At 47.4% G+C, this 20,898-nt stretch overlaps 2 protein-coding genes and 2 non-coding genes across 6 annotated transcripts; all 4 read left to right on the forward strand.

Annotated features, from left to right (window-relative positions):
* Positions 1-308: 308 nt before the first annotated feature.
* Atp6v1g2 (ATPase H+ transporting V1 subunit G2) lies at positions 309-1,659 on the forward strand. Its single transcript, XM_004671886.2, has 3 exons — positions 309-458; positions 734-834; positions 1,313-1,659. Exons 1-3 carry the CDS (start codon positions 377-379, stop codon positions 1,484-1,486), a joined length of 357 nt encoding a protein of 118 aa, XP_004671943.1. The 5' UTR covers positions 309-376; the 3' UTR covers positions 1,487-1,659.
* Positions 1,660-7,393: 5,734 nt separating this feature from the next.
* On the forward strand, positions 7,394-19,338 carry Ddx39b (DExD-box helicase 39B). Of its 3 annotated transcripts, none has more exons than XM_045156583.1 (11): positions 7,394-7,516; positions 8,851-9,185; positions 9,875-10,002; positions 10,225-10,317; positions 13,335-13,518; positions 15,116-15,234; positions 17,221-17,352; positions 18,263-18,372; positions 18,470-18,614; positions 18,722-18,869; positions 19,144-19,338. In XM_045156583.1, exons 2-11 carry the CDS (start codon positions 8,975-8,977, stop codon positions 19,158-19,160), a joined length of 1,287 nt encoding a protein of 428 aa, XP_045012518.1. In that variant the 5' UTR covers positions 7,394-7,516; positions 8,851-8,974; the 3' UTR covers positions 19,161-19,338. The 3 variants fall into 3 exon arrangements, with proteins under 3 accessions (XP_045012518.1, XP_045012519.1, XP_045012520.1); XM_045156584.1 differs by lacking the exon at positions 7,394-7,516 and adding an exon at positions 7,535-7,619; XM_045156585.1 differs by lacking the exon at positions 7,394-7,516 and adding an exon at positions 7,838-7,861.
* Positions 8,426-8,503, forward strand: LOC123463191. The gene has a single exon (XR_006638787.1). It is a non-coding gene; the product is annotated as a small nucleolar RNA SNORD83 (small nucleolar RNA).
* Positions 13,572-13,647, forward strand: LOC123463192. Its single transcript, XR_006638788.1, has one exon. It is a non-coding gene; the product is annotated as a small nucleolar RNA SNORD83 (small nucleolar RNA).
* Positions 19,339-20,898: the final 1,560 nt, after the last annotated feature.

Raw genomic sequence — 20,898 nt, forward strand, 5'->3', positions numbered from 1 at the left:
AATACCTCCTCTGAGACCACTTCCCATCCAAATACTCCTCCCTCCTAGGTCCCGTGGTCCCATCCCTACACCCTGATGACTTGGAGAAACCCTACAGGGTTAGACAGCAGCTTAGGGCCTGGTCTCTGCTGCTCCCAAATGGTCCTTTTGGGTACTGCTTTAGGGAGAGGTGAGGGAGGAGGAGCAGTCATCAGTGGAAGGATGAGATTTGGGGAGACACCGGTGCAGGATGCTGAACGAGAAGGGGAGCGCTAAGACCCAGTGGTAGTGGAGGACTGCAGCAACTGGCTGGAGGGGAAGTAGGTGCTGGGAGGAGGGGAGAGAGCCATCTGTTACCTTGGTCGCCTTAGGAACAGCATTAGCTCTAACACTAGAAATGGCTAGTCAGTCTCAGGGTATCCAGCAGCTCCTCCAAGCTGAGAAGCGGGCAGCCGAGAAGGTGGCAGATGCCCGAAAGAGTGAGCCTCCTTTTTTCCCCCCTCTGTCTTAGAAGTCTGGACAGAAAATTGAGAATGAGGATTAGCAAGTATTTGAGTCCTCAGAGAAACCCAAGACTGATTTGTGCGGTTGGATGGGGGAGTTGGGGCTGATTAAGGTGGAAGAAATGGGTGAGCTTTAGAATTCAGCACTTGGTTGGCTGACTGAGGCTGAATAACTTTCTGCAGGGAAATGACCTCTACTAACACACCTTGCTGGGGGGCTCCATCCCCACCCACTGGCCTTCTGTCTCTAGGGAAGGCTCGGAGGCTGAAGCAGGCTAAAGAGGAGGCACAGACGGAGGTGGAGCAGTACCGCAGGGAGAGGGAGCTGGAGTTCCAGAGCAAGCAGCAGGCGGTGAGTGGAGGGGAAGAGGGGGGTCCCACCGGTGCAAGATGGTGGTGTGCATAGACATCTAGTGAGGTGTATCCAGGTGACTCAACGGAACTGAGGTGGCAGAGTCCTGCGGGGAGGCTGACAAGGGCTACAACATTCATAAAGCTTTGCCAGGGACTGGAGATTTGAAGGGGATGGACAGCTTGTGGGGGCAGACTCCATAGACTGTGTGTAGTCTGATAAATCAGGGTGGGGGCAGTCTTATGGTCAGGGTGGTGAGATGGGGAGTTTACAGTCTCTTTTAGGATGAGGTTGCATGCCAGGTTTTAGAGAACAGGATTACGTTGATCTCTTTGCTATCCGGATATATGGGATTTGAAAAGGTTTTTTTTCTTCCTGGTCTTGTTGAAGATCTTTCCCTCTACATGCTGGGATCTTTCTTTTTCTATTTCTGCTCCCCCCCCCCTTTCTCTTCTGCACTCCTTTCTCCACCCCTCAGGCCATGGGCTCTCAGGGAAACCTGTCTGCTGAAGTGGAGCAGGCAACGAGGCGCCAGGTGCAGGGCATGCAGAGCTCCCAGCAGAGGAATCGGGAGCGCATCCTGGCCCAGCTTCTTGGCATGGTCTGCGATGTCAGGCCCCAGGTTCATCCTAACTACCGGATCACGGCCTAGGATTGCTGTGGAAGAACCACCATAGAAACTGATTTCCCCTGCCAGGCCCTTCTACAAAGAAATCTCAAAACCACTTCCTTTGTTTCCCTTTCCCAGCATGCATGAAGCCCTGGGTTTAATCCCCAATATCACTACCAAAAGAAAGAAAGGAAGGAAGGAAGGAAGGAAGGAAGGAAGGAAGGAAGGAAGGAAGGGAGGGAGGGAGGGAGGGAGGGAAGAAAGAAAGAAAGAAAGAAAGAAAGAAAGAAAGAAAGAAAGAAAGAAAGGCAAGCAGGCAAGGCAAGGCAAATTATGGCCGGGTGTAGTGGTGCATGCCTTTAATCCCAGCACTTGGGAGGCAGAGGTGGGAGGATCACCGTTAGTTCAAGGCCACCTTGAGACTACATTGTGAATTCCAGGTCAGCCTGAGCTACAGTGAAACTCTACCTCAAAAAAACAAAAAAGGAAAGAAAAGAAAAAGAAAAATTCAGGAATTTTAGAGGCATGATCCAACATTCTCCTGTGGGTCTTTTAGAAATCTTCTGTTTAAACCGGAATCTCTGTTCTTTAACAATCATCAGAACCTAGATTGTAACACAGGGACATAGGGGTGTGGGAAGCACCCTGATCTCAGAGCCTGGCAAATGTGAATCCCTCTCCTAACTCTGTCCCTTGCTGGCATGCATCTGGGACAAACTCTTGAACCTGGAGACCTCAGTGTGCTCCTCTGCAGAGCTGGAATGATAACGCTACTTTCCTGCTGAGGTTGTGGTAGTTGACAGGGAATCAGTCTGTGCTCCCAGCAGGTCATAGTGTTGATTCAGTAAATAGCAACTCCATAATAGTATAACCACCTTCTGCTCACCTGCCAAGGCCCAAGTACTATGTTCCCTGACTTTGGCAAATGGCTCTTTAGTTCTTCTATTCATTGTGACTTTAGTGAGTCCTTGAAGAACCTGTTTTCTCCATCTTTCTTTTCCCAGACACATTATAACCCCTGAAAAGATGAAATGTTGATTTCATTTGCACCCCCCCATGTTATATCACTTCTCTTAGCTTCTCTTTTTGTCTCTCATAAGCTAGTCTTTCTCTCTGCACATTTTCTGTTTTCCCAAGGACCTACTAGATGCTCGCTGCTCACTGAGTTCTGAAGTGATGCTGTGGCTTACATATGCATGGCCTTCCTTTCTCTATCCTCTCTGCCTTGCTTTCCCTTTGTACAAAAAAAAAAAAAGTCAATAAAATAACGATGGAACAATCAGTGGGTGTGTGGAAACATCCTCCTTGTTTTTTTATTATGTTTTTGTTTGTTCAAGGTAGGGTCCCATTCTACCTCAGACTGACCTGGAACTCTCACTCTGTAGTCCCAGGTTGGCCTTGAACCCTCACGTGGATCCTCCTACCTCAGCTTCCTGAGTACTGGGATTAAAGGCATGTGCCACCATGCCAAGCAACATCCTCCTTTTGCCTCTTCACTTCAGTCATTCTTGAGAGTTCTGCATTTACGTAATTTCCAAACATTGCAAAAGATGTCCTTTGAAGCTAGTTGGGGGGGGGGGGAAGCAAATAGTACTCTCTGGTTTCTCTCAGATGGGGAACATGTATGGCTTGAGGATTACACATGGCCACTGTAAGAGAACAGCTGGACTGTAAGAAAAAATGTGGTTTTTCAAAATATATTTTAATTTATTTATTTGCAAGCAGACAGAGAGAGAGGAGAGAGACAAAGAACCTTTAGCCACAGCAAACGAACTCCAGACACATGTGTCACCATGTGCATCTGGCTTATGCAGATGCTGGGTCATCAAACCTGGGTCCTTAGGCTTCGCCAGTGAGTTCCTTAACCACTAAGCTGTGTCTCCAGCCCTTAACTAGCTTTTTGAAGCAGGGAGTTAGGATTTTGTTGGATTAGGAGTGTTTGCTGTCACCTTAGTAGCTATACTGCTTCGGGCATGTTGCTTTACTATTTGTTAATATCTATGGGAATAGTGGAGCTGGGTGTGATGGCCAGTGCCTTGAATCCCAGCACTCAAAGGTGGAGGTGGGAGGACTGAGTGTGTGAGACCAGCCTGGGCTATAAGACAAAGAAAGGAAAAGTAGTGAAACAGATAAGGGGGACCTGCCTTTCCCTGGGCCACCGGGCAGGTTTGAAGCATTGCTAAAGTACAGTTAAAATCAAGAGATTGTGTAGTGCTTAAAGCACTTGCCTGCAAAGCCAAAGGACTCAGATTCAATTCCCCAAGACCCGTGTAAGCCAGATGCACAAAGTGGCACATGCATCTGGAATTCATTTGCAGTGGCTGGTGTACCCATTCTTGCTTGCTTTCTCTCTCTCTCTCTCAAATAAATAAATAAATAAATAAATATTTTTTTTTAAAGCCAGGTGTGGCACACACCTTTAATTCCAGCACTTGGGAGGCAGAGGTAGGAGGATTGCTGTGAGTTCAAAGCCAGCCTGAAGGTACATAGTTGTCACAGTCAGCTTCATGTTGTTAGGATGAACCTTCAGACCAGACACAGTTTACAGAAGAAATGGAATTTATTGAAGGCTATAGATCCAGGGGAAGTTCCATAATGGCAGGAGAAGCTGGTCCCCTTTCACAGATCCACAGAAAGAAAAAAGCAACCAACGGCAGCACACAAGGAACAAATACCGTAGGGCTGGACCCCAGGATCTGCCCGGTGATCCAGGCTCCAGCCAGGTGACTGGACATCCAAGAACCTTTAATAAAACTCTTGAATCTGCTGGGTATGGTGGCGCACACCTTTGATCCCAGCACTCTGGAGGCAGAGGTGGGAGGATTGCTGTGAGTTCAAAGCCACCCTGAGAATACATAGTGAATTCCAGGTCAGCTTGGGCTTTTTTTTAAGTAGGGCTAGACCCTACTTAAAAAAAAAAAATCAGGGTGGAGAGATGGCTTAGCAGTTAAGGCACTAGCCTGCAAATCTAAAGGACCTAGGTTCAATTCTCCAGGACCCACATGGGCCAAATACACAAGTGGGGCTGGCAGGCTTTGCAAGCAAGCGTCTTTAACTACTGAGCCATCTTTCCAGTCCCTTCTGTGACCTTTTAGTACAGAGGGCTGAGCTGGTAGCAAAAGGAAGAAAGAAATGGTAGAGACAGTGGCCCAAGAATAAGAAGGGTGGTGAGATTGGAGAGTTGTAAATAGACAGAGACAAGAAATCGCAGGTCCTGAACACTAGAAGAGTTTCAGGGAGCCATCAAGTCTTTAAGGACAGGAGCCTGAGACTCTGGATACCGGGGAGCTGTAACACTTATGAAGGGCCAAAGAGGAAGCCCCCCACTTCCTAGACCTATCTACACAAGAGCTAAAACACTCTTAGAACTAAGGATTTGAACCCTGAATGAGAATGCTAACACTAGAGGGAGCCTCTTGCCGCTGTAATTCCTGCCTGCTGTTCACTGCAAGATACAAAAGCTACCCAAGACCAGCATTTGGAAGAGCTTCTTGCCCACCTATGGTTCCCAGCGGATTAGTCAAAAGACTCAGCCAGCTGATTGGTAATGATGGTATGTGTTTCTTATTAAGTGTACTAACAGAGGAAGTACCAAACACTTGTTCTCATTTTAAAAAATATATTTTTATTTACTTGAAGGGGCGGCATGAATTGAACCTGGGTTCTTAGGCTTCACAGGCAAATGCCTTAATCGCTAAGCTATCTCTCCAAGAGCTTCTTCTTCTTCTTTTTTTTTTTTTTTTTTTTTTTTTATCTTTTGGTTTTTTGAGGTAGGGTTTCACTCTAGCCCAGGCTGACCTGGAATAATTCAGTATATAGTCTCAGGGTGGCCTCAAACTCATGGCAATCCTCCTACCTCTGCCTTCCCAGTGCTGGGATTAAAGGCATGCTACCACCACGCCTGGCTCTTCTCCAGCAGCGTTTAAGCATTTATTTATATTTATTTATTTGAGATAGAGAGAGAATGGGTACACCAGGGCCTCCAGCCACTGCAAATGAACAAATGTGTGCACCACCTTGTGCATTTGGCTTATTTGGGTCCTGGGGAATCACACTTGGGTCCTTTGGCTTTTCAGGCAAGTGCCTTAACCACTGAGTCATCTCTCCAGCCCTGTTCTCATTTTTATTAAGCAACAAGTCATCACACACATCTGGTGTTGGGAGCTATGAATCAAACCTCGGCCATGTTAACAGAAACCGCCATATAGCAAGTTAAGTTTCTACTTTCTCACCTAATATTCAACTACCAAGGGATTGTACGCTTAGCTGAATACTCCCCCATGCTGCCGATAGCTGATGAAGAAACCAAAGCATTGCAGCCCACCACTGAATAGCGGGCCTCCCCTCTTTTGTATAAAAGAAAGGAGATGTCAGGAGCCACAGAGCAAAAGCCTCTCCATTTTGCTTGGGCCTGCTCATAAGCTGACTCATTACTCAGAAAGCTGGTCCATCCATCTTTCTATTAGGTACTTCTGGAACATCGGTCAGCAGACTGCTTACAGAATCTTATCTTTTGCAAAAGGCCGGTTTATGGTCAGGATGTGAAGCCTGGTGCAATCAGGATGTTAAGCCATTGAGGCAAGCTTAGATGAACACCTGATTACATCCCCTCTAGGTTTCCTGACAATTCCAAAGCCCTTAAATCACATCAGCCAGCTTACTCCCACCCCCTTTTTCTTCCTCTATATAACCACTGTGTAAAAAATAAAGACTCTGAGGCCTTGACAAACATCTAGCATGGTCTCCTTCTTGTGTCTGTTTGCCTTTTATCATTCAGGTTAACTTCCCCTCCGGTCCCTGTTCAACTCCCCGCTGGCCCGGGCAACCTGGGTACTGAAGAGATGGCTCAGCGGTTAAAGGTGCTTGTTTGCAAAGCCAGATGGCCCCTATTCAATTCTCCAGTACCCATGTAAAGCCAGATGCACAAAGTGGTATCATGCACCTGGAATTCATTTACAGTGGCAGAGACCCTGGCGTGCCCACTCTCTATCAAATAGGCGTTTGCCTGCAAAGCCAAAGGATCTTGGTTCAACTATCCAGGACCCATATAAGCTAGATGCACAAGGTGGCACGTGCATCTGGAGTTCGTTTGCAGTGGCTGGTAACCTTAGCACACCCATTCTTTCCCTCTCTCTGCCTCTTTCTCTCTTTCAAACAAACAAACAAACATTTAATATATATATACATACATACATACATATATTTATTTATTTATTTATTTAAAGACATCACAGCTGATTTGTGTAGCATCTCAGAGAAAGGGTTGTCAAATCTTTCATTCAGGGGAGAAAACTATCCAGGCTGAACAATGGGGCTGTTGGGGACAGGACTAAGAACGTTCTGCTCCAGTTAACAATAATTATAGAAATCATAGCCCTCGGGCCATTTGTTTTGAACACTTTGGGCAGAATCGAAGCCCCGTCGGCCATGGTGCATTCAGAACATTATACCTGACTCGCAGTCCTTAAGGGCAGACTTGCTACATTAGCCAACATCATTTTGGTCAAATAACCCTCATTCTCCCCAAAGGGTGCGGTCTGGAGCGCCCTCAGCACTACTCAGCAGCCTGGCTCCTGAGCCTGGCGCGCCTCCCCAGATGAAGCCTTGATACCGCAAACCCAGCGGCCCTCAGGTCACCTTGACTACCCGGGGCCAGGACCCCGTGAGAATTCGTAGCCCGCCTACCCCGTTGCCACGCGCGTTCCTCTGGCGTCCACGGGGGACTGCCCAGAAGAAAGGCCTTTATGAAAAAACCCTGAAGATTGAGTTCTAGAGGAGTAACCCCCCCGAAAAAACTACAGGAAGAGATGTTAGTTCCACTCATATCTTTTGTTACTGGCAGCAGCAGCGGAATTAGAAATGGTTTTAACTTTTCTTTTTCTGGACAGGCAATTTTCATAGACAACTCAGAAGTGCGCGGGACTACAGATCTGCCGCAGGTCCTTTTTTCTGCGCTTGCGCTCTGGCGGTTGCGAAGGTGGGACGCTAGGGTAGAGAGCCTGGAACCGGAAGTGAAGGCAGTTTCCCTCCCTCGTCCCTGTCGCTGCCGCCATACACGCTCCTCTTGCTCAGGTAAGCTTTGGCCTTTAGTACCATCCGCCTCCATCTACCCTTTCTTTCGCCCATCCTGCCCCGTGAGTTGCTGATACCCCTTCCTCAGGCGGCGGGCTGGTTGGTAAGACCTCATTAGCCAATTATTTCCCTTGCTTTCATCCCTTTGGAGTGCAAATCTCGGGGCGAGGCAGGGAAACAAGGGGGGCCGGGCGGGCTAGTCCAAGATGGTGGCCTCGGCCGCCATTGTATTCTCTTTACTCGTGGTTCTTGGAGGCCCCAGCGGCGAGAGGCGGCTCTAGGTGTCCCTCGGTCCGCAGACTGGTGGAGGGCGGGGCTTTTCTCTTGCATCCATCTCTCGGCCTGGTAAGCCGGCTTGCTGTAGGAGGGCCCACTTGAACTTGGTGTCTTACCTGAGTAGTGCGTAGTGCAGTCGTGTTGTGAGACCATTTGGTAAATGTTGTTAAGATGGATTGGGGTTTCCGTTATTCTCAATTTTTATTTATTTTTTCGAGGTAGAGTTTCACTGTAGCCCAGATTGACCAGGAATTCACTATGTAGTCTCAGGGTGGCCTCGAACTCTCTGCCTCCTGAGTGCTGGGATTAAAAGTGTGCGCCACCACGCCCGGCAGTTATTACTTTTTAATTGTGGTTTTTAATTTTATTCTTGCAGCGCTAGGCCAAATCAAGGGCCACCTGAGTGCTAGGCAAGCAGTCTACCACTTAATCATATCCAAGCACGTTTCGTGGGTCAGGGGTGATGGAGTCATTTTCTTAACCCATACACTAATATTAATTACGTAGACCTAACTTTTCCCGCCCGCCTCCGCCTCCGCCCCCGCCTCCCCAGAATTGGGGTTACAGGTGTTCCTTGACTAGTGGAGGAAGGGCGAGGAGGGGAGGCTCGGGGCCTGCGAAAGGTGATGAGCAGCCACATGATGTTTGTATTTTCAGAAGTGAGCGCTTTGCGCAGTGCTGACCTTTATCTATCACCCTTGACTGATGGCTGCTGTTAGGGATCAACGCTAAGATGATAGGGAAAGCAGTCTTCCTTTGAGGATTTTTCAGGACTTTGTTCATCTTGTCATCTCTGTCTTCCCCCTCCTGGTGACGTTAGCAGTACTCACTCTTTGGAATCTTGCTGTTCTGGCCACAAACTACTTGGTTTCTGCTGGTGTGAACCTAAATCTTGTCCCCGAGATTTTCTACTTGCTGTTCATGTTAAGTTGTATATCGTTGTTACTTATCTTTAGAGGTAAAGGTTCAGTTTAGGGACAGTATGACCAGTGTGGGGATGGGAAAGTGGTCAAAGTCTGATCATGGCTGATGTTTTTGTCTCTCTCCCCCTACCCCAGCTCTTCTATCAGAAACTGCCTTTTCCTTTGCTGTTCTTCAAGCCCCCCCTTCTCTCTGCCATTTTCATTATTCTGGGAACCCTCCTTCCGAGACACCTCCCCTTCTCCCCCTGCCAGCCCAGTTATGGCGGAGAATGATGTGGACAATGAGCTCTTGGACTATGAAGATGATGACGTAGAGACGGCAGCTGGGGGAGATGGGGCTGAAGCCCCTGCCAAGAAAGATGTCAAAGGCTCCTACGTGTCCATCCACAGCTCTGGCTTTCGAGATTTCCTGCTCAAGCCAGAGTTGCTCCGGGCCATTGTTGACTGTGGCTTTGAGCATCCATCAGAAGGTAAGTTTGTGTTGGGTATAGTGACCTTGTTAGGTACTTTAGGTGTAGGTATAAGAAAAGGATGTGTCTGTCATTCACTCGGGTGACAACAATTGATATTTAGGACAGATGAGCAACAAGTGGCAAAAACTCTAACAAAAGAGGCTTGTATAGGTCAGTCTCTGGCGGCACAAGAGTGCTAGTGATGAGGACTGGGAGAAGACCACCATTTTATTCTTTCTGCCTGCCACCTCTCGATGGCTCATTTTTAATTATTTTAATTTTGAGTTTTTGAAGCTTTGGCTTCTGAGTCAGGTACCAAGTCCTTCATTTTGTTCAAGGTTGCAGGGTTACGTGACCCAAAAACACAACCCATGTAGCAGGAAATGGGCTGTGGCAGGCATTCAAATGTCATGGACTGTTAACAGTTTAAGGAAAATTAAGGACAGAGCCAGGAGCACTGGAGGTGAGCTGTTGGTAGGTGCAGGAGGGCTCTAGCAACACTGGGGAGGCCTCTGCCTGGAGGAAGCAAAAACCAGAGGGAACTAGGAGGCTCTGATAGGATAAATGTGATTAAGGGGGCAGAGGGATAGAAAGGGTCTGAAAGTTGGTGAGAGCCAGGTAAATAAAACCTGGAGGGTTGACTGGAAGAAGAGTTTGGCATAGTAAAAAGTCGCTTGGCGACTGAAGTGTAATTTACCTTCTTTTAGTCCAGCATGAATGCATCCCTCAGGCCATTCTGGGAATGGATGTCCTATGCCAGGCAAAGTCAGGCATGGGAAAGACAGCAGTGTTTGTCTTAGCTACGTTGCAACAGCTGGAGCCAATTACTGGGCAGGTATGTTTGGGGAAATGGCTGGGACTTTTGGCTTTCCAAGTCAGGAGTGCTTGTTACTCTGGCTTCTGTCTTCCTTGGGGGTGGAGGGATGTTCAATAGTAGCCCTGGCTTAATGATTGATTCTTAGAATGGAAGTCATTTGTCATCTGGCAGGTATTCCCCAGAGGGGATCACAAGGGGAGCCATATTTACATGTTCATCTTCATCTACTTCCCTTCCAAGGTGTCTGTGCTGGTAATGTGTCACACTAGGGAGTTGGCTTTTCAGATCAGCAAGGAATATGAGCGTTTCTCAAAATACATGCCGAATGTCAAGGTAAGTCCTGGTTTAAAAAAAAAAAAAAAACTTGAAAAGGGGGTGTGGGGAGGAGTTAGTTGAAGGCACCAGAAACTTGAGGGTCTACCGTGATGTCCAGGTGTTCCTATAGCGCCTCAGTGTGCACGCACCCTGCAGATCAAGGGTGCAGGAGAGATGTTACTGCAGTGCAGGACTCTTCTGAATTTGCTCTTGCTCACTCAGAGATGCTTGCTGTATTTTAGTTTGGGAAGAGCTTTAATTTGCTTGGTTTATTAGAGTTTTCATGAGAATTCATGATTGGGCTCAAATAGCTTCAGTGTAGTTGGTTGATTTTGAGGATTTATTTGTTTTTTTTTTTTTTTTTTTTTTTTGGTTTTTCGAGGTAGGGTCTCACTATGGTCCATGCTAACCTGGAATTCACTATGTAGTCTCAGGGTGGCCTTGAACTCATGGCAATCCTCCTACCTCTGCCTCCCGAGTACTGGGATTAAAGGCGTGCGCCACCACGCCTGGCAAGTTTTGAGATAGGGTCTTACAATAGCCCAGGCTGGCCTGGAACTTCTCCTATCTTATCCCAGTGCTGGAATTAAAGGCTTTCATCCTTTCTCATTAAAAGAATTTATTATTATTATTTTTGGTTTTCTGAGGTAGGGTCTCACTCTAGCTCTGGGTGACCTAGAATTCACTGTATAGTCTCAGGGTGGCCTCAAACTCAATGTACTTCTACCTCTCCCTCCCAAGTGCTGGGATTAAAGGTGCACGTCACTATGCCCAGCTTAGATTTTTTTTTAGAAATATACTTAGCCGGGCATGGTGGCACACACACTTAATCCCAGTACTGGGGAGGCAGAGGGAGGAGAATCGCCATGAGTTTGAGGCCACCCTGAGACTACATAGTGAATTCCAGGTCATCCTGAGCTACAGTGAGACCCTACCTCAGGAAAAAAAAAAATTGTATATATAATATACATATGCACACACACATATACTTATTTATTTCAAAGAGAGGAAGGCAGGGGTCTGGAGAGATGGCTTAGTAGTTAAGCACTTGCCTGTGGGGCCTAGGGACCCCAGTTCAAGGCTCCATTCAGCAGGATCCACATGAGCCAGATGCACAAGGTGGCACACACATCTGGAGTTTGCAGTGTCTGGAGGCCCTGGCACACCCATATTTTTCTCCCTCACTTTGTGTCTCACATAAATAAAAGTGTGCGTCACTATGCCTGGCAATTCATTCTTTATGCACTGAACATAGTGTTTGTGTAATGCACTTATCTGCTGTGTCCTTCTGCTAAGTTAGCCACACAGTTTTACCTAGTTTATTTAAAAATATGAAGCTGGTATGTTGGCGAACATCTTGGATCTCAGCACTGGAAAGGCTGTGAGGTAGGAGGGTTACTGAGTTAAGGTCAGCCTGGGATAGAGTGGAATCCTGTCAACAAAACAAAAAATAACTGAGTGTGATGGTGTGTACCTTTAATACCAGGGGTCAGAGGTAAGAGTATCACTGAGTTCGAGGTCACCCAGAGAGAGAATGGGAGCAACAGGTCCTCTAGACACATGTACCATTTTGTGCATCTGGCTTACATGGGTCCTGGGGAACTAAATCTGGGATCCTTAGGCTTCATGGGCAAGCACCTTAACCACTAAGCAATTCTCTCCAGCCCCAAAATAATACAATCTTTGAAAAGTGAGGTCCTGGACTGGAGAGATGGCTTAGTGGTTAAGGCACTTGCCTGCAAAGCCAAACAAAGGCCCTTGGTTTCATTCCCCAGGACCCACGTAAGCCAGATGCACAAGGTGGCACATGCATCTGGAGTCAGTTTGTAGTGGCTGGAAAAGGTATGAGTATGATAGCATGCACCTATAATCCCAGCTAGTTTGTAGGCTAAGGCATATGGATTACTTGAGCTCAAGAGTTAACCGTTAGTCTGGGCAGCGTAGCAAAGCCTTTCTCCAAAATGAATCATCTAGCTATACAGTCATAAAACAGTAATTGTCAGGTGGGCTTGGCACATGTCTTTAATGGGGACTGCCAGAGGTAACAGGATTACTGAGTTCCAGGCCATCCTGAGCTAAGGCAAGAGCTACCTTGAAAAATGAAAGAAAGAAAGAAAGAACTGCTTTTCTTTTATTTGAGAGTGATAGAGAATGGGCATGCCAGGGCCTCTAGCCACTGCAAACAATGCGTGCACCCTCTTGTGCATCTGGCTAATGTGGGTCATTGGGAATCGAGCTTCAAACCGGATCTTTAGGTTTCACAGGCAAGCGCTTAACCTCTGAATCATCTCTCCAGCCCAGAACTGCTTTTCTTTATTTGACTGTAGTAGAGAGAAAAGATATGCTCTCTATGGATTATTCTTAGGTTTAACTTGTTCTTGGCATTAAACTGAAATTTTATTTGAAAGCTTAACTCATTGGAGCTAAAGCATTCAGGGCAAGAATACTTCATAGGTAATGGTATATCTTTTACTTTACCTCAAACCTTGTTTTCCCCTCAGTGACCTAAAACATGGGGGGTAAAATTTACCCCAGAATTTGGGTTATGACATCTGATTCCTTGATTATTCCTAGACTGCTTAAAACTAGAAAACAGTTTCGGATATTCTTTGATAATGATACTAAGGCCCAGATCCCAACAACCATTCGCCTTGTGGTTTGAATGGGTACTTCAAGTCTATTCACTGGCGTAATTGTGTGGGGGCTTACATGTCAGGAAGCTTGAGTGGTGAGCTTTTTGTAGAACATGACACTTGTGGTCTCATTTTATTTTTGAGGTAGTGTTTCACTAGTCTGTAGTCTAGGCTGAACTAGAATTCACTTTGTTAGTTTCAGGGTGGCCTCAAACTCACGGTGATCCTCCTGCCTTTGCTTCCCTCCTGAGTGCTGGGATTAAAGGTGTGGGTCACTAAACCCTAGTCTTTTTTCTTAGAAGTCTGAACGGTCAGTTTAGCTCAAAGTGGAAGAATGGGGACTGGGTGGCAGGGTCAGTGTTTCTTTTTTCTTTCTTGTGAGACTTTTCCCTTGCTGTGCAGGTTGCCGTGTTTTTTGGTGGTCTGTCTATCAAGAAGGATGAAGAGGTGCTGAAGAAGAACTGCCCGCATATCGTCGTGGGGACTCCTGGTCGCATCCTAGCCCTGGCTCGAAATAAGAGCCTCAACCTCAAACACATTAAACACTTTATCTTGGACGAATGCGACAAGATGCTTGAACAGCTCGGTGAGTGGCAGGCCTGAGATGAACTCTAGTGGTTTGGGAAGTTGCCTTGTGGAGCCAAATGATGCTTATTTGATAAAGGAGCACTTGAGTGCAAGGACGACTCTTACCTATCACCCATGACTGATGGCTCTGAGGTCCCTGGGCCACACGGTGTCCCTGAGCTGTACCCTTCAGTGCTTTGATGTTCTTCCTCTCTCTAACCTATGCTCTTTATCTTTGAGAGTGACACACTCTGATAATCTTAGAATGTTGCTGTCCCCACCCTTTGTCCTCTGGCACCCTAGTGCAGCATGGATGATAAGGTTTCTAGAGTTAAGTTCTAGGAGTATTTATTTGGTGAATGTTCATGAGAGATGGGTAGTCTAGTTGTGCTAAGTGGGACTAATAACATTTTCACTAAGAACTGATTGTTTTGTTTTTTTCTAGTTAGGGTCTTGGCTCTAGTCCAGTCTGGCCTTGAACTCATGATACTTCTGTCTCCCTAGTGCTGGGATTAGAGGTATGCACCACCATGTTTGACTAAGAACTAAATTTTTAGTGGATATGAGAATGCATGTAGCCCCAGTGTTGTCATACCAAGTCTGTGGCTTGGGTAGAACAGTTGAAAGAAGAGTCTTAATTTTAAAAGGTTTTATCCTGGAGAGCCCCTGGTGGGCTTTGTCCCTATTTTATAGACTGTAGTTGTATTTCTTGTCTAAACCATGGAGCTGAGACCTGATTCCAAATCTAATCTGATGTTCATTTTTGTGCCACTGGCCTGTGCATGGACCAGACTTTTGCTGGGTTGGCAGGCTTAGCTAGCAAGTGCCTTTAACTGCTGGGCCATTTCTATAGTTCTATTTGTTTTTTTTTTTATTTTGGTTCTTTGAGGTAGGCTCTCAGTCTAGCCCAGGCTGACCTGGAATTCACTATATGGAGTCTCAGGGTGGCCTCACATTCATGGCGATCCTCCTTCCTCTGCCTCCCAAGTGCTGGGATTAAAGGTGTGCACCACCACACCCGGCCTCTTGGAGTAACTACCTTTTTTGTGGATGTGATGTGTGTGGTATATACACATGTATATATGCCCATGCTACATCCTATGTGCTTCACTGTGGCAGAGTGTACTTGACTGCAGGGATGTGACGGAGTAGGTGTCCTCCATGGCCTATTGAGCCAGAGTAGTATCTTACTGATCCCAGTATTTGCCATTTTTCACGGTCCCCAGCAGTTTTCTGGTCTCTGTTCCCCTACAAGACTGGATTGCAGATAATGTGTGGCCATGCCTAGCTGTTGCTATGGGTTCTAGGGATCAAACTCAAGCCATCTCTTCAGCCCTGGGATGGCTACTTACCCATTTCCATTAGAAAGTAGTATTTTGAGAGTAAGAATGAATTGAGTATGAAAATGAGGTGTCTATGGTATTTTCCTACTGCAAACGAACTCCAGACATGTGCACCACTTGGTGTGTCTGGCTTTATGTGGGTACTGAGGAATTGAACCCTGAGCCGGAAGGCTTTGCAAACAAGCACCTTTAACAGGTGAGCCATCTCCCCTATTTTCGATGTTAGTTGAAAACACGGGTGGTCATTTTCTTCTGTAATTTTTGTTCTTCTAGACATGCGTCGGGATGTCCAGGAAATTTTTCGCATGACCCCCCATGAGAAGCAGGTCATGATGTTCAGTGCTACCTTGAGCAAAGAGATCCGGCCAGTCTGCCGCAAGTTCATGCAAGATGTAAATACCCTTCTACCTTCTCTCCCTCCACTCCCTGCCCGCTGCCTCCTCCCCTTCCTCGCCCTCTTCCTTCAGACTCCCTTGTCCTTCAAGCACCAAGAAGTGGGCCTGAGCCCGTCTGGGAGTGATGGCTCCTTGAAGAGAAAGAAACACAGAGGCAGAGACAGCTAGCCTTAGGGTCTGCGCGTTTGCCAGGGAAACTCCGGAAGACTTGGTCGGGTTAACATGAGATCGGGTAGTGTTCGACACTTTTTTTAACTCAGAATTTTTGAACCTCTTCTCCCTTTTGGGGGAGGGCAAGATTTTCTGCCCTACCACCCACCCATCGTCTCGTACATACCCCCTGCTGCCACACACGCTCAAGATGGCTTCAAGCATACAGCTGGAGCCTTCTGCTCACCAAAGCTCATAACTCACGGTGGCAGGAGAGCAAGAGAGGGACAGTCAGATGGCAGGGCATGTCCAAAAGAAGAGCAAACAGCACCGATGAATCTGCTCGTTCCACATCTCCAGGGGTGAGGGCCTTTGGCACCTCAGTCCCAGTCCCCTACTCCTCCCCACCCATACTTCCTTGCACCCATCGGAACCTCGGTTGATGTGAGCTCGCAGCAGAGAAGCGCTGGTACGACGGGGGATGCAGACCTCACAAGCGATGGATGGCGGCGGCAGAGGCCACGTGAAAGCTGACCAGGACGCTGAGGACCAAGCCAGCCTCTTTTTCTGTTCCCGGTTTTTTTCCTGAACCTAAAGTGCTGTGCTTCATTTCCCCCATATGTGTTTGGGGAGGGGTATCCTGAATGGGGTGGTGGCTTTTTACATTTTTTTTTCTTAAAGATTTTTTTTTTTTTTAAATCTTGATGGGTATAGGAAAGGTAAAAGTGGGAGGCTCCACTTAGATGTGATCAAGTGGGTGTTAGCACACTGGGTGTTAGTGTCTTACTGGGTGGAGCCCATGGTGGCCAGTGGAGTGTTCCTTCTCCCTGCAGTGCTCATCCCATGGGAGGATGACTCTTGGGCTGTGGGTGGGACAGGAGTTAGGTTCGAAGGAGGCCAGGGGGACTTTGCAAGGCCTTGAGTAACTGTCTCAGTATGGAGAGTTAGGAAAGTCTGGCTTTGGGCTGCCTTATGTCAGTTTGTCATCTTCTGTTACTTTCCTCCCCTTCAAGGGTTGTATGGGTTTAAAAGAAAGTGTATCAGTCTCAAAGGTGAATTCCTATCCATCTTCTGCTGTGTTTGTTTTAGGACCATTTGTTGTTTTCCTGTAAACCTGTTTGGTGATTTGATTTTTTTTTTTTTTTTTTAGTTTAGACTGATCTCACCTAAAACAGTTACAGTGGTCTGAAACCAAGCAAGGTGTTTATCCTCTTGAGTAACTTTTACTGCTCTTGAAATAACATTTTTAATAATAAAGAAAAAAATCCTGCCTCAGCCACCTGAGTGCTGGGATATAGGTGTGCTCCAGCATGTCATTTTGACCATGTCAGTTGCAGCATCCTCATGAGATTACATTCATGATACTGCCGTGTATGGCTCTCCTAGTTGGCAAAACTCAAGTGGAGTAGTCCTTCCCTGCTCCTGCTATAAGAGTTACCCTGTCACTGTCTCCTTACTCCCAAGGTGGTGTGTCAGGCTCTCCCTTTAAGCACCATCTCCCATTGCTTGCTTTCTTGACTCCACTACCTCCAATTGAGGTAATAGCACTTTGCCATTGGGTGGCTTCACTGCCCTGTTATTTAGTAAAGGTTCTTTATCCTGTGACAGTTTTCAGTTGGGCAGCCTTAAACTCGATGATATAAAGGATATCAAATCTAATGTTAAAGGAGCCATAGTTAAATGGGTATTTTTCATGGTGGGGAGGGGTTTTCAGTCTTCTCTCTCCTCCCCATCCCCCCATGGGGTGCATTGGAGATCAGCTTCCTCCACCCCCCCAGGTTTAACCCCCCCACTCTGCCCTCCTCCCGCTCCCTACCCCTTCCTCCCCCTCAGCCAATGGAGATCTTCGTGGATGATGAGACCAAGTTGACGCTGCATGGATTGCAGCAGTACTACGTGAAACTGAAGGACAACGAGAAGAATCGCAAGCTCTTTGACCTTCTAGATGTTCTTGAGTTCAACCAGGTCAGTAGTTCAAGGAGCAATAGGGGATGAGCATGTGTCTCCAGCCTTTTATTGAGGAAGCGATGAAGATGGTAAGGGGAAGATGGTAGAGAAGTTCTAAATGAAAGCCGGGGCTAGAGAGGGGTGCTCAGTGTGATTAAGATACTTCCTTTCAAAGCATGACCTTCTAGGTTTTGATTCTCCAGTATCCATGCAAAGCCAGATGTGCAAAGTGATTGATAGTTCATATGAAGTTCATATGCAGTAGCAGGAATCCCTGCTGTACCCAGCACTCAGGAGGCAGAGGTAGGATTGTTGAGTTGAGCCCGAGACTACATAGTGGATTCCAGATCAGTCTGGATGACAGTAAGACCCTACTTGGAGTGGGGAAAGATGAAAATATATGTCTCTTAGATCTGTTTCTGATTGAGAAGCAGTCCAACTTACCTGAGCTGGCCTCTACTAAAACAGACTCTGGATTTTGGATGGGTCCCTTAGGGTGGTTTTTCAGTGAGTGGAATTATCACCCATTTTCTTGCTGCACCTTAGTTCTAATTTTTCATGAAGAAGCCTCATCCTTGTTGATCGTGTCTGGCAGTTTGCGATATAGCAGTCCACTTGCGAGAGAGGCCGAGGCTCTTAAAAAAATTGCTGGCCTATTTGATTTCCCCATTACCCATGGAAAGCCAGATGCACAAAATCATGTGCATCTGGAGTTTGGATTGTAGGGGCAAGAGGCCCTGGCTTTAAAAATGGAAAGCCAGGAGTGGTAACACACGCCCTTTAATCCCAGTACTTGGGAGGCAGGTAGGAGGGTTGCTGTGAGTTCAAGGCCACCTTGAGACTACATAGTGAATACCTCAAAAACTTAAAAACCTTTCCCATACCTTACCTCTTGCTTACATGGCCCATCTGCCACGCCCACCCCCAGGTGGTGATCTTTGTGAAGTCTGTGCAGCGCTGCATTGCCCTGGCCCAGCTCCTTGTGGAGCAGAACTTCCCAGCCATTGCCATCCATCGTGGAATGCCTCAGGAGGAGCGGTGAGTTTGGACATGGAGACAGGATTTGTAGCCTTGGAAGGAAGGAAAAGGGACCACAGAAAAGCATCTCAACATTTTTCTAATCTTTCTCACAAAGGCTTTCTCGGTATCAGCAGTTTAAAGACTTTCAACGACGGATTCTTGTGGCTACCAACCTGTTTGGCCGAGGCATGGACATCGAGCGGGTGAACATTGCCTTCAACTACGACATGCCCGAGGATTCAGACACCTACCTGCACCGAGTAAGCTCCCACCCAGGACACTCCTCCCTTCTCCCATGTCCTTGTGTGCATAGTATGTCTCCTCTAGGCGTCTTGAGTTGTACAGTCTTAATGCTTATCTTCTCCAGGTGGCCAGAGCAGGCCGGTTTGGCACCAAGGGTTTGGCCATCACCTTTGTGTCAGATGAGAATGATGCCAAGATCCTTAATGATGTTCAGGACCGTTTTGAGGTCAACATCAGTGAGCTACCAGATGAGATAGACATCTCCTCCTACAGTGAGTGTTGGCCTCATGACCCTGGCTCCCCTAACAGTGTTACTTGCTACTCCTTAGTATCTTACATGAGATCCCTTTCTGTAGGTAGTGGGCATCCAATGCATGATGTCCACTAGCTGACTTCTTTCACTGAAGTTGAGTGCTGTGTTGGGTGGCTCTGTTGACCTGTGTGCAGTCTCTTTGATCAGATGAAGTAATGCACCTGTGTTTGTATATGTAACTTTCCCTTCCTACTGTATTCTATTACTGTATTCTAACTCTGTTTTTTCTTCAGTTGAACAGACCCGGTAGAGGAGACATCCATTCTGGATTGTGGCGGTCTCTCTTCAGAAGAGGACACTACTGCCACCTGCCCCCAACAACGATTCTTAGCCCTACCCATGCTTTGTTTTGCATCACCACCAGTCCCAAACCCATTCCTGGTTTATCAGAATTTTTTTAACAAAACTAAAAATGAAACACAAATGTGTTTGTGGTCTATAGTCTCCATCCTTTACCGCATTTTGGTGTCTAGGAGGGCAGTGGACTTGTGGGGTTGGGCCCAGGTCTGTAGACGCTATAGGTCTCTATTACCTTCCAGTCTTTGGCTTCCTGGGGGAGGCTGGGCTGGTTGTAGAAAAGTTGGGGTGGGACCAAGGTTGGTGTTGGGAGGCCACTGGGAATCCTAGGCATCTCCTCCTAGGGTGTGTTGGTGTCTTCTCAACTGTACCTCTCAGGCCCTTTCATGTCCTTCCAGCAGGGCCTGATACATCTCCAGCATCTCCTTCTTGTGGGCCAGCTCAGTCTGGGGGCATTAGGAACCCATCATCAATCTGGCAGAGGACTGAAGCCCCCTGGAAGCCTGTCAGTTCTATTAAGTCCCGTTGGCTTAATGTTGAAGCCCAGGGGAGGCAGTGCTCAGGCACACATCATTGACCCTAGGGACTGGAACTTCCTTGTACAGACTGATGGTGCCATATGGAAGGGGATTGGGCAACCCTCCCCCCTTTAAATAATTAACTGGCCAAGTGTGGCACACACCTTTCTTTTTTGAGGTAGGGTCTCACTCTAGCCCAGGCTGCCTTGTAACTCAGCAATCCTACTTCTGCCTCCCACATGATGGGATGAAAGAGGTGTACCATGCTGGGCTATTTTTCCCCCATCTTCCTAGGGTCTCACTCTAGCTCAGGCTGGCCTTGAATTCAGCAGTTTTACCTCTGCTGGATTTAAAGCATGGGTCACCATGCCCAGCCAGCAAGACTTACCCTCAGCTCCCTTGGTAGTGCATACTCAGAGGTGGGCTCATCTTCCCGCTACCTGTAGAGCTGGTCTGTTCTTCCTTGCTTGACTTGGGGCTCTGGGGAGCCCCATGGCAGTCTGAGCTACCCAGCAGCCGCCTGGAACTGGCTCCATTCAGGCCTTGACCTCTGCCCCATTCTACCCTGCTTCAACCTGACTTGACAGTCCAGGAGCTTCAGTTCCGGGTGTGAAGCAGGGGCCCGCTACTTCAGATTGGAGTGCCAGTGTGCAGTCAGTCTACTCCAGCCCAGGAAGTCAGTCACTGGTTTGCAGATAGGGAAACTGGCTCATGAGCATTCTGTCCACATACCATCTGTGAGCTTTCTGTGCAGATGGCAAGTGACGTGCGGTGAGCTCTGAGGGAGCGTCTTGGCCAGAGGGAGGATCCAAGGAAAATGCCTCTGAAGGTAGGCTTCCTAAAGACTGGACAGCTGCGAAACCACTTGGCAGGCGTCCTTGTGACTTGCTCTGGCTTAGCAGGGAAAATGGCTTCTGCCATGGAGGGGCCCTCTAAGAGAGGTAGGGCAGCCTATCCTGAGGTCAGCACCTGTCAGTGAAGTACCTTTAGGTAAGGCCTTACAATCAGACTTACCCCTTCGCGCCCAAGAACCAATCCCTTTAAAAGATATGGGAGAGCTGGAGAGATACCTTAGCAGTTAAGGTGCTTTCCTGTGGAGCCCAAGGACCCACATTTGATTCTCTAGAACCCAAATAAACCAGATGTACAACATGGTACATGTGTCTCTGCTTT

Source organism: Jaculus jaculus, chromosome 8 (assembly GCF_020740685.1).
Source record: "Jaculus jaculus isolate mJacJac1 chromosome 8, mJacJac1.mat.Y.cur, whole genome shotgun sequence".
Taxonomy (NCBI): domain Eukaryota; kingdom Metazoa; phylum Chordata; class Mammalia; order Rodentia; family Dipodidae; genus Jaculus; species Jaculus jaculus.

Bases quoted from the DNA above. Each gene is read 5' to 3' on its own strand.
- Ddx39b (XM_045156583.1), top strand. From the start codon at position 8,975: ATGGCGGAGAATGATGTGGACAATGAGCTCTTGGACTATGAAGATGAT. The intron at 10,003-10,224 runs GTATGTTTGGGG...TTCCCTTCCAAG, and splicing joins TGGAGCCAATTACTGGGCAG to GTGTCTGTGCTGGTAATGTG. The intron at 13,519-15,115 runs GTGAGTGGCAGG...TTGTTCTTCTAG, and splicing joins CAAGATGCTTGAACAGCTCG to ACATGCGTCGGGATGTCCAG.
- Atp6v1g2 (XM_004671886.2), top strand. From the start codon at position 377: ATGGCTAGTCAGTCTCAGGGTATCCAGCAGCTCCTCCAAGCTGAGAAG. The intron at 459-733 runs GTGAGCCTCCTT...TTCTGTCTCTAG, and splicing joins GGTGGCAGATGCCCGAAAGA to GGAAGGCTCGGAGGCTGAAG. The intron at 835-1,312 runs GTGAGTGGAGGG...TCCACCCCTCAG, and splicing joins TCCAGAGCAAGCAGCAGGCG to GCCATGGGCTCTCAGGGAAA.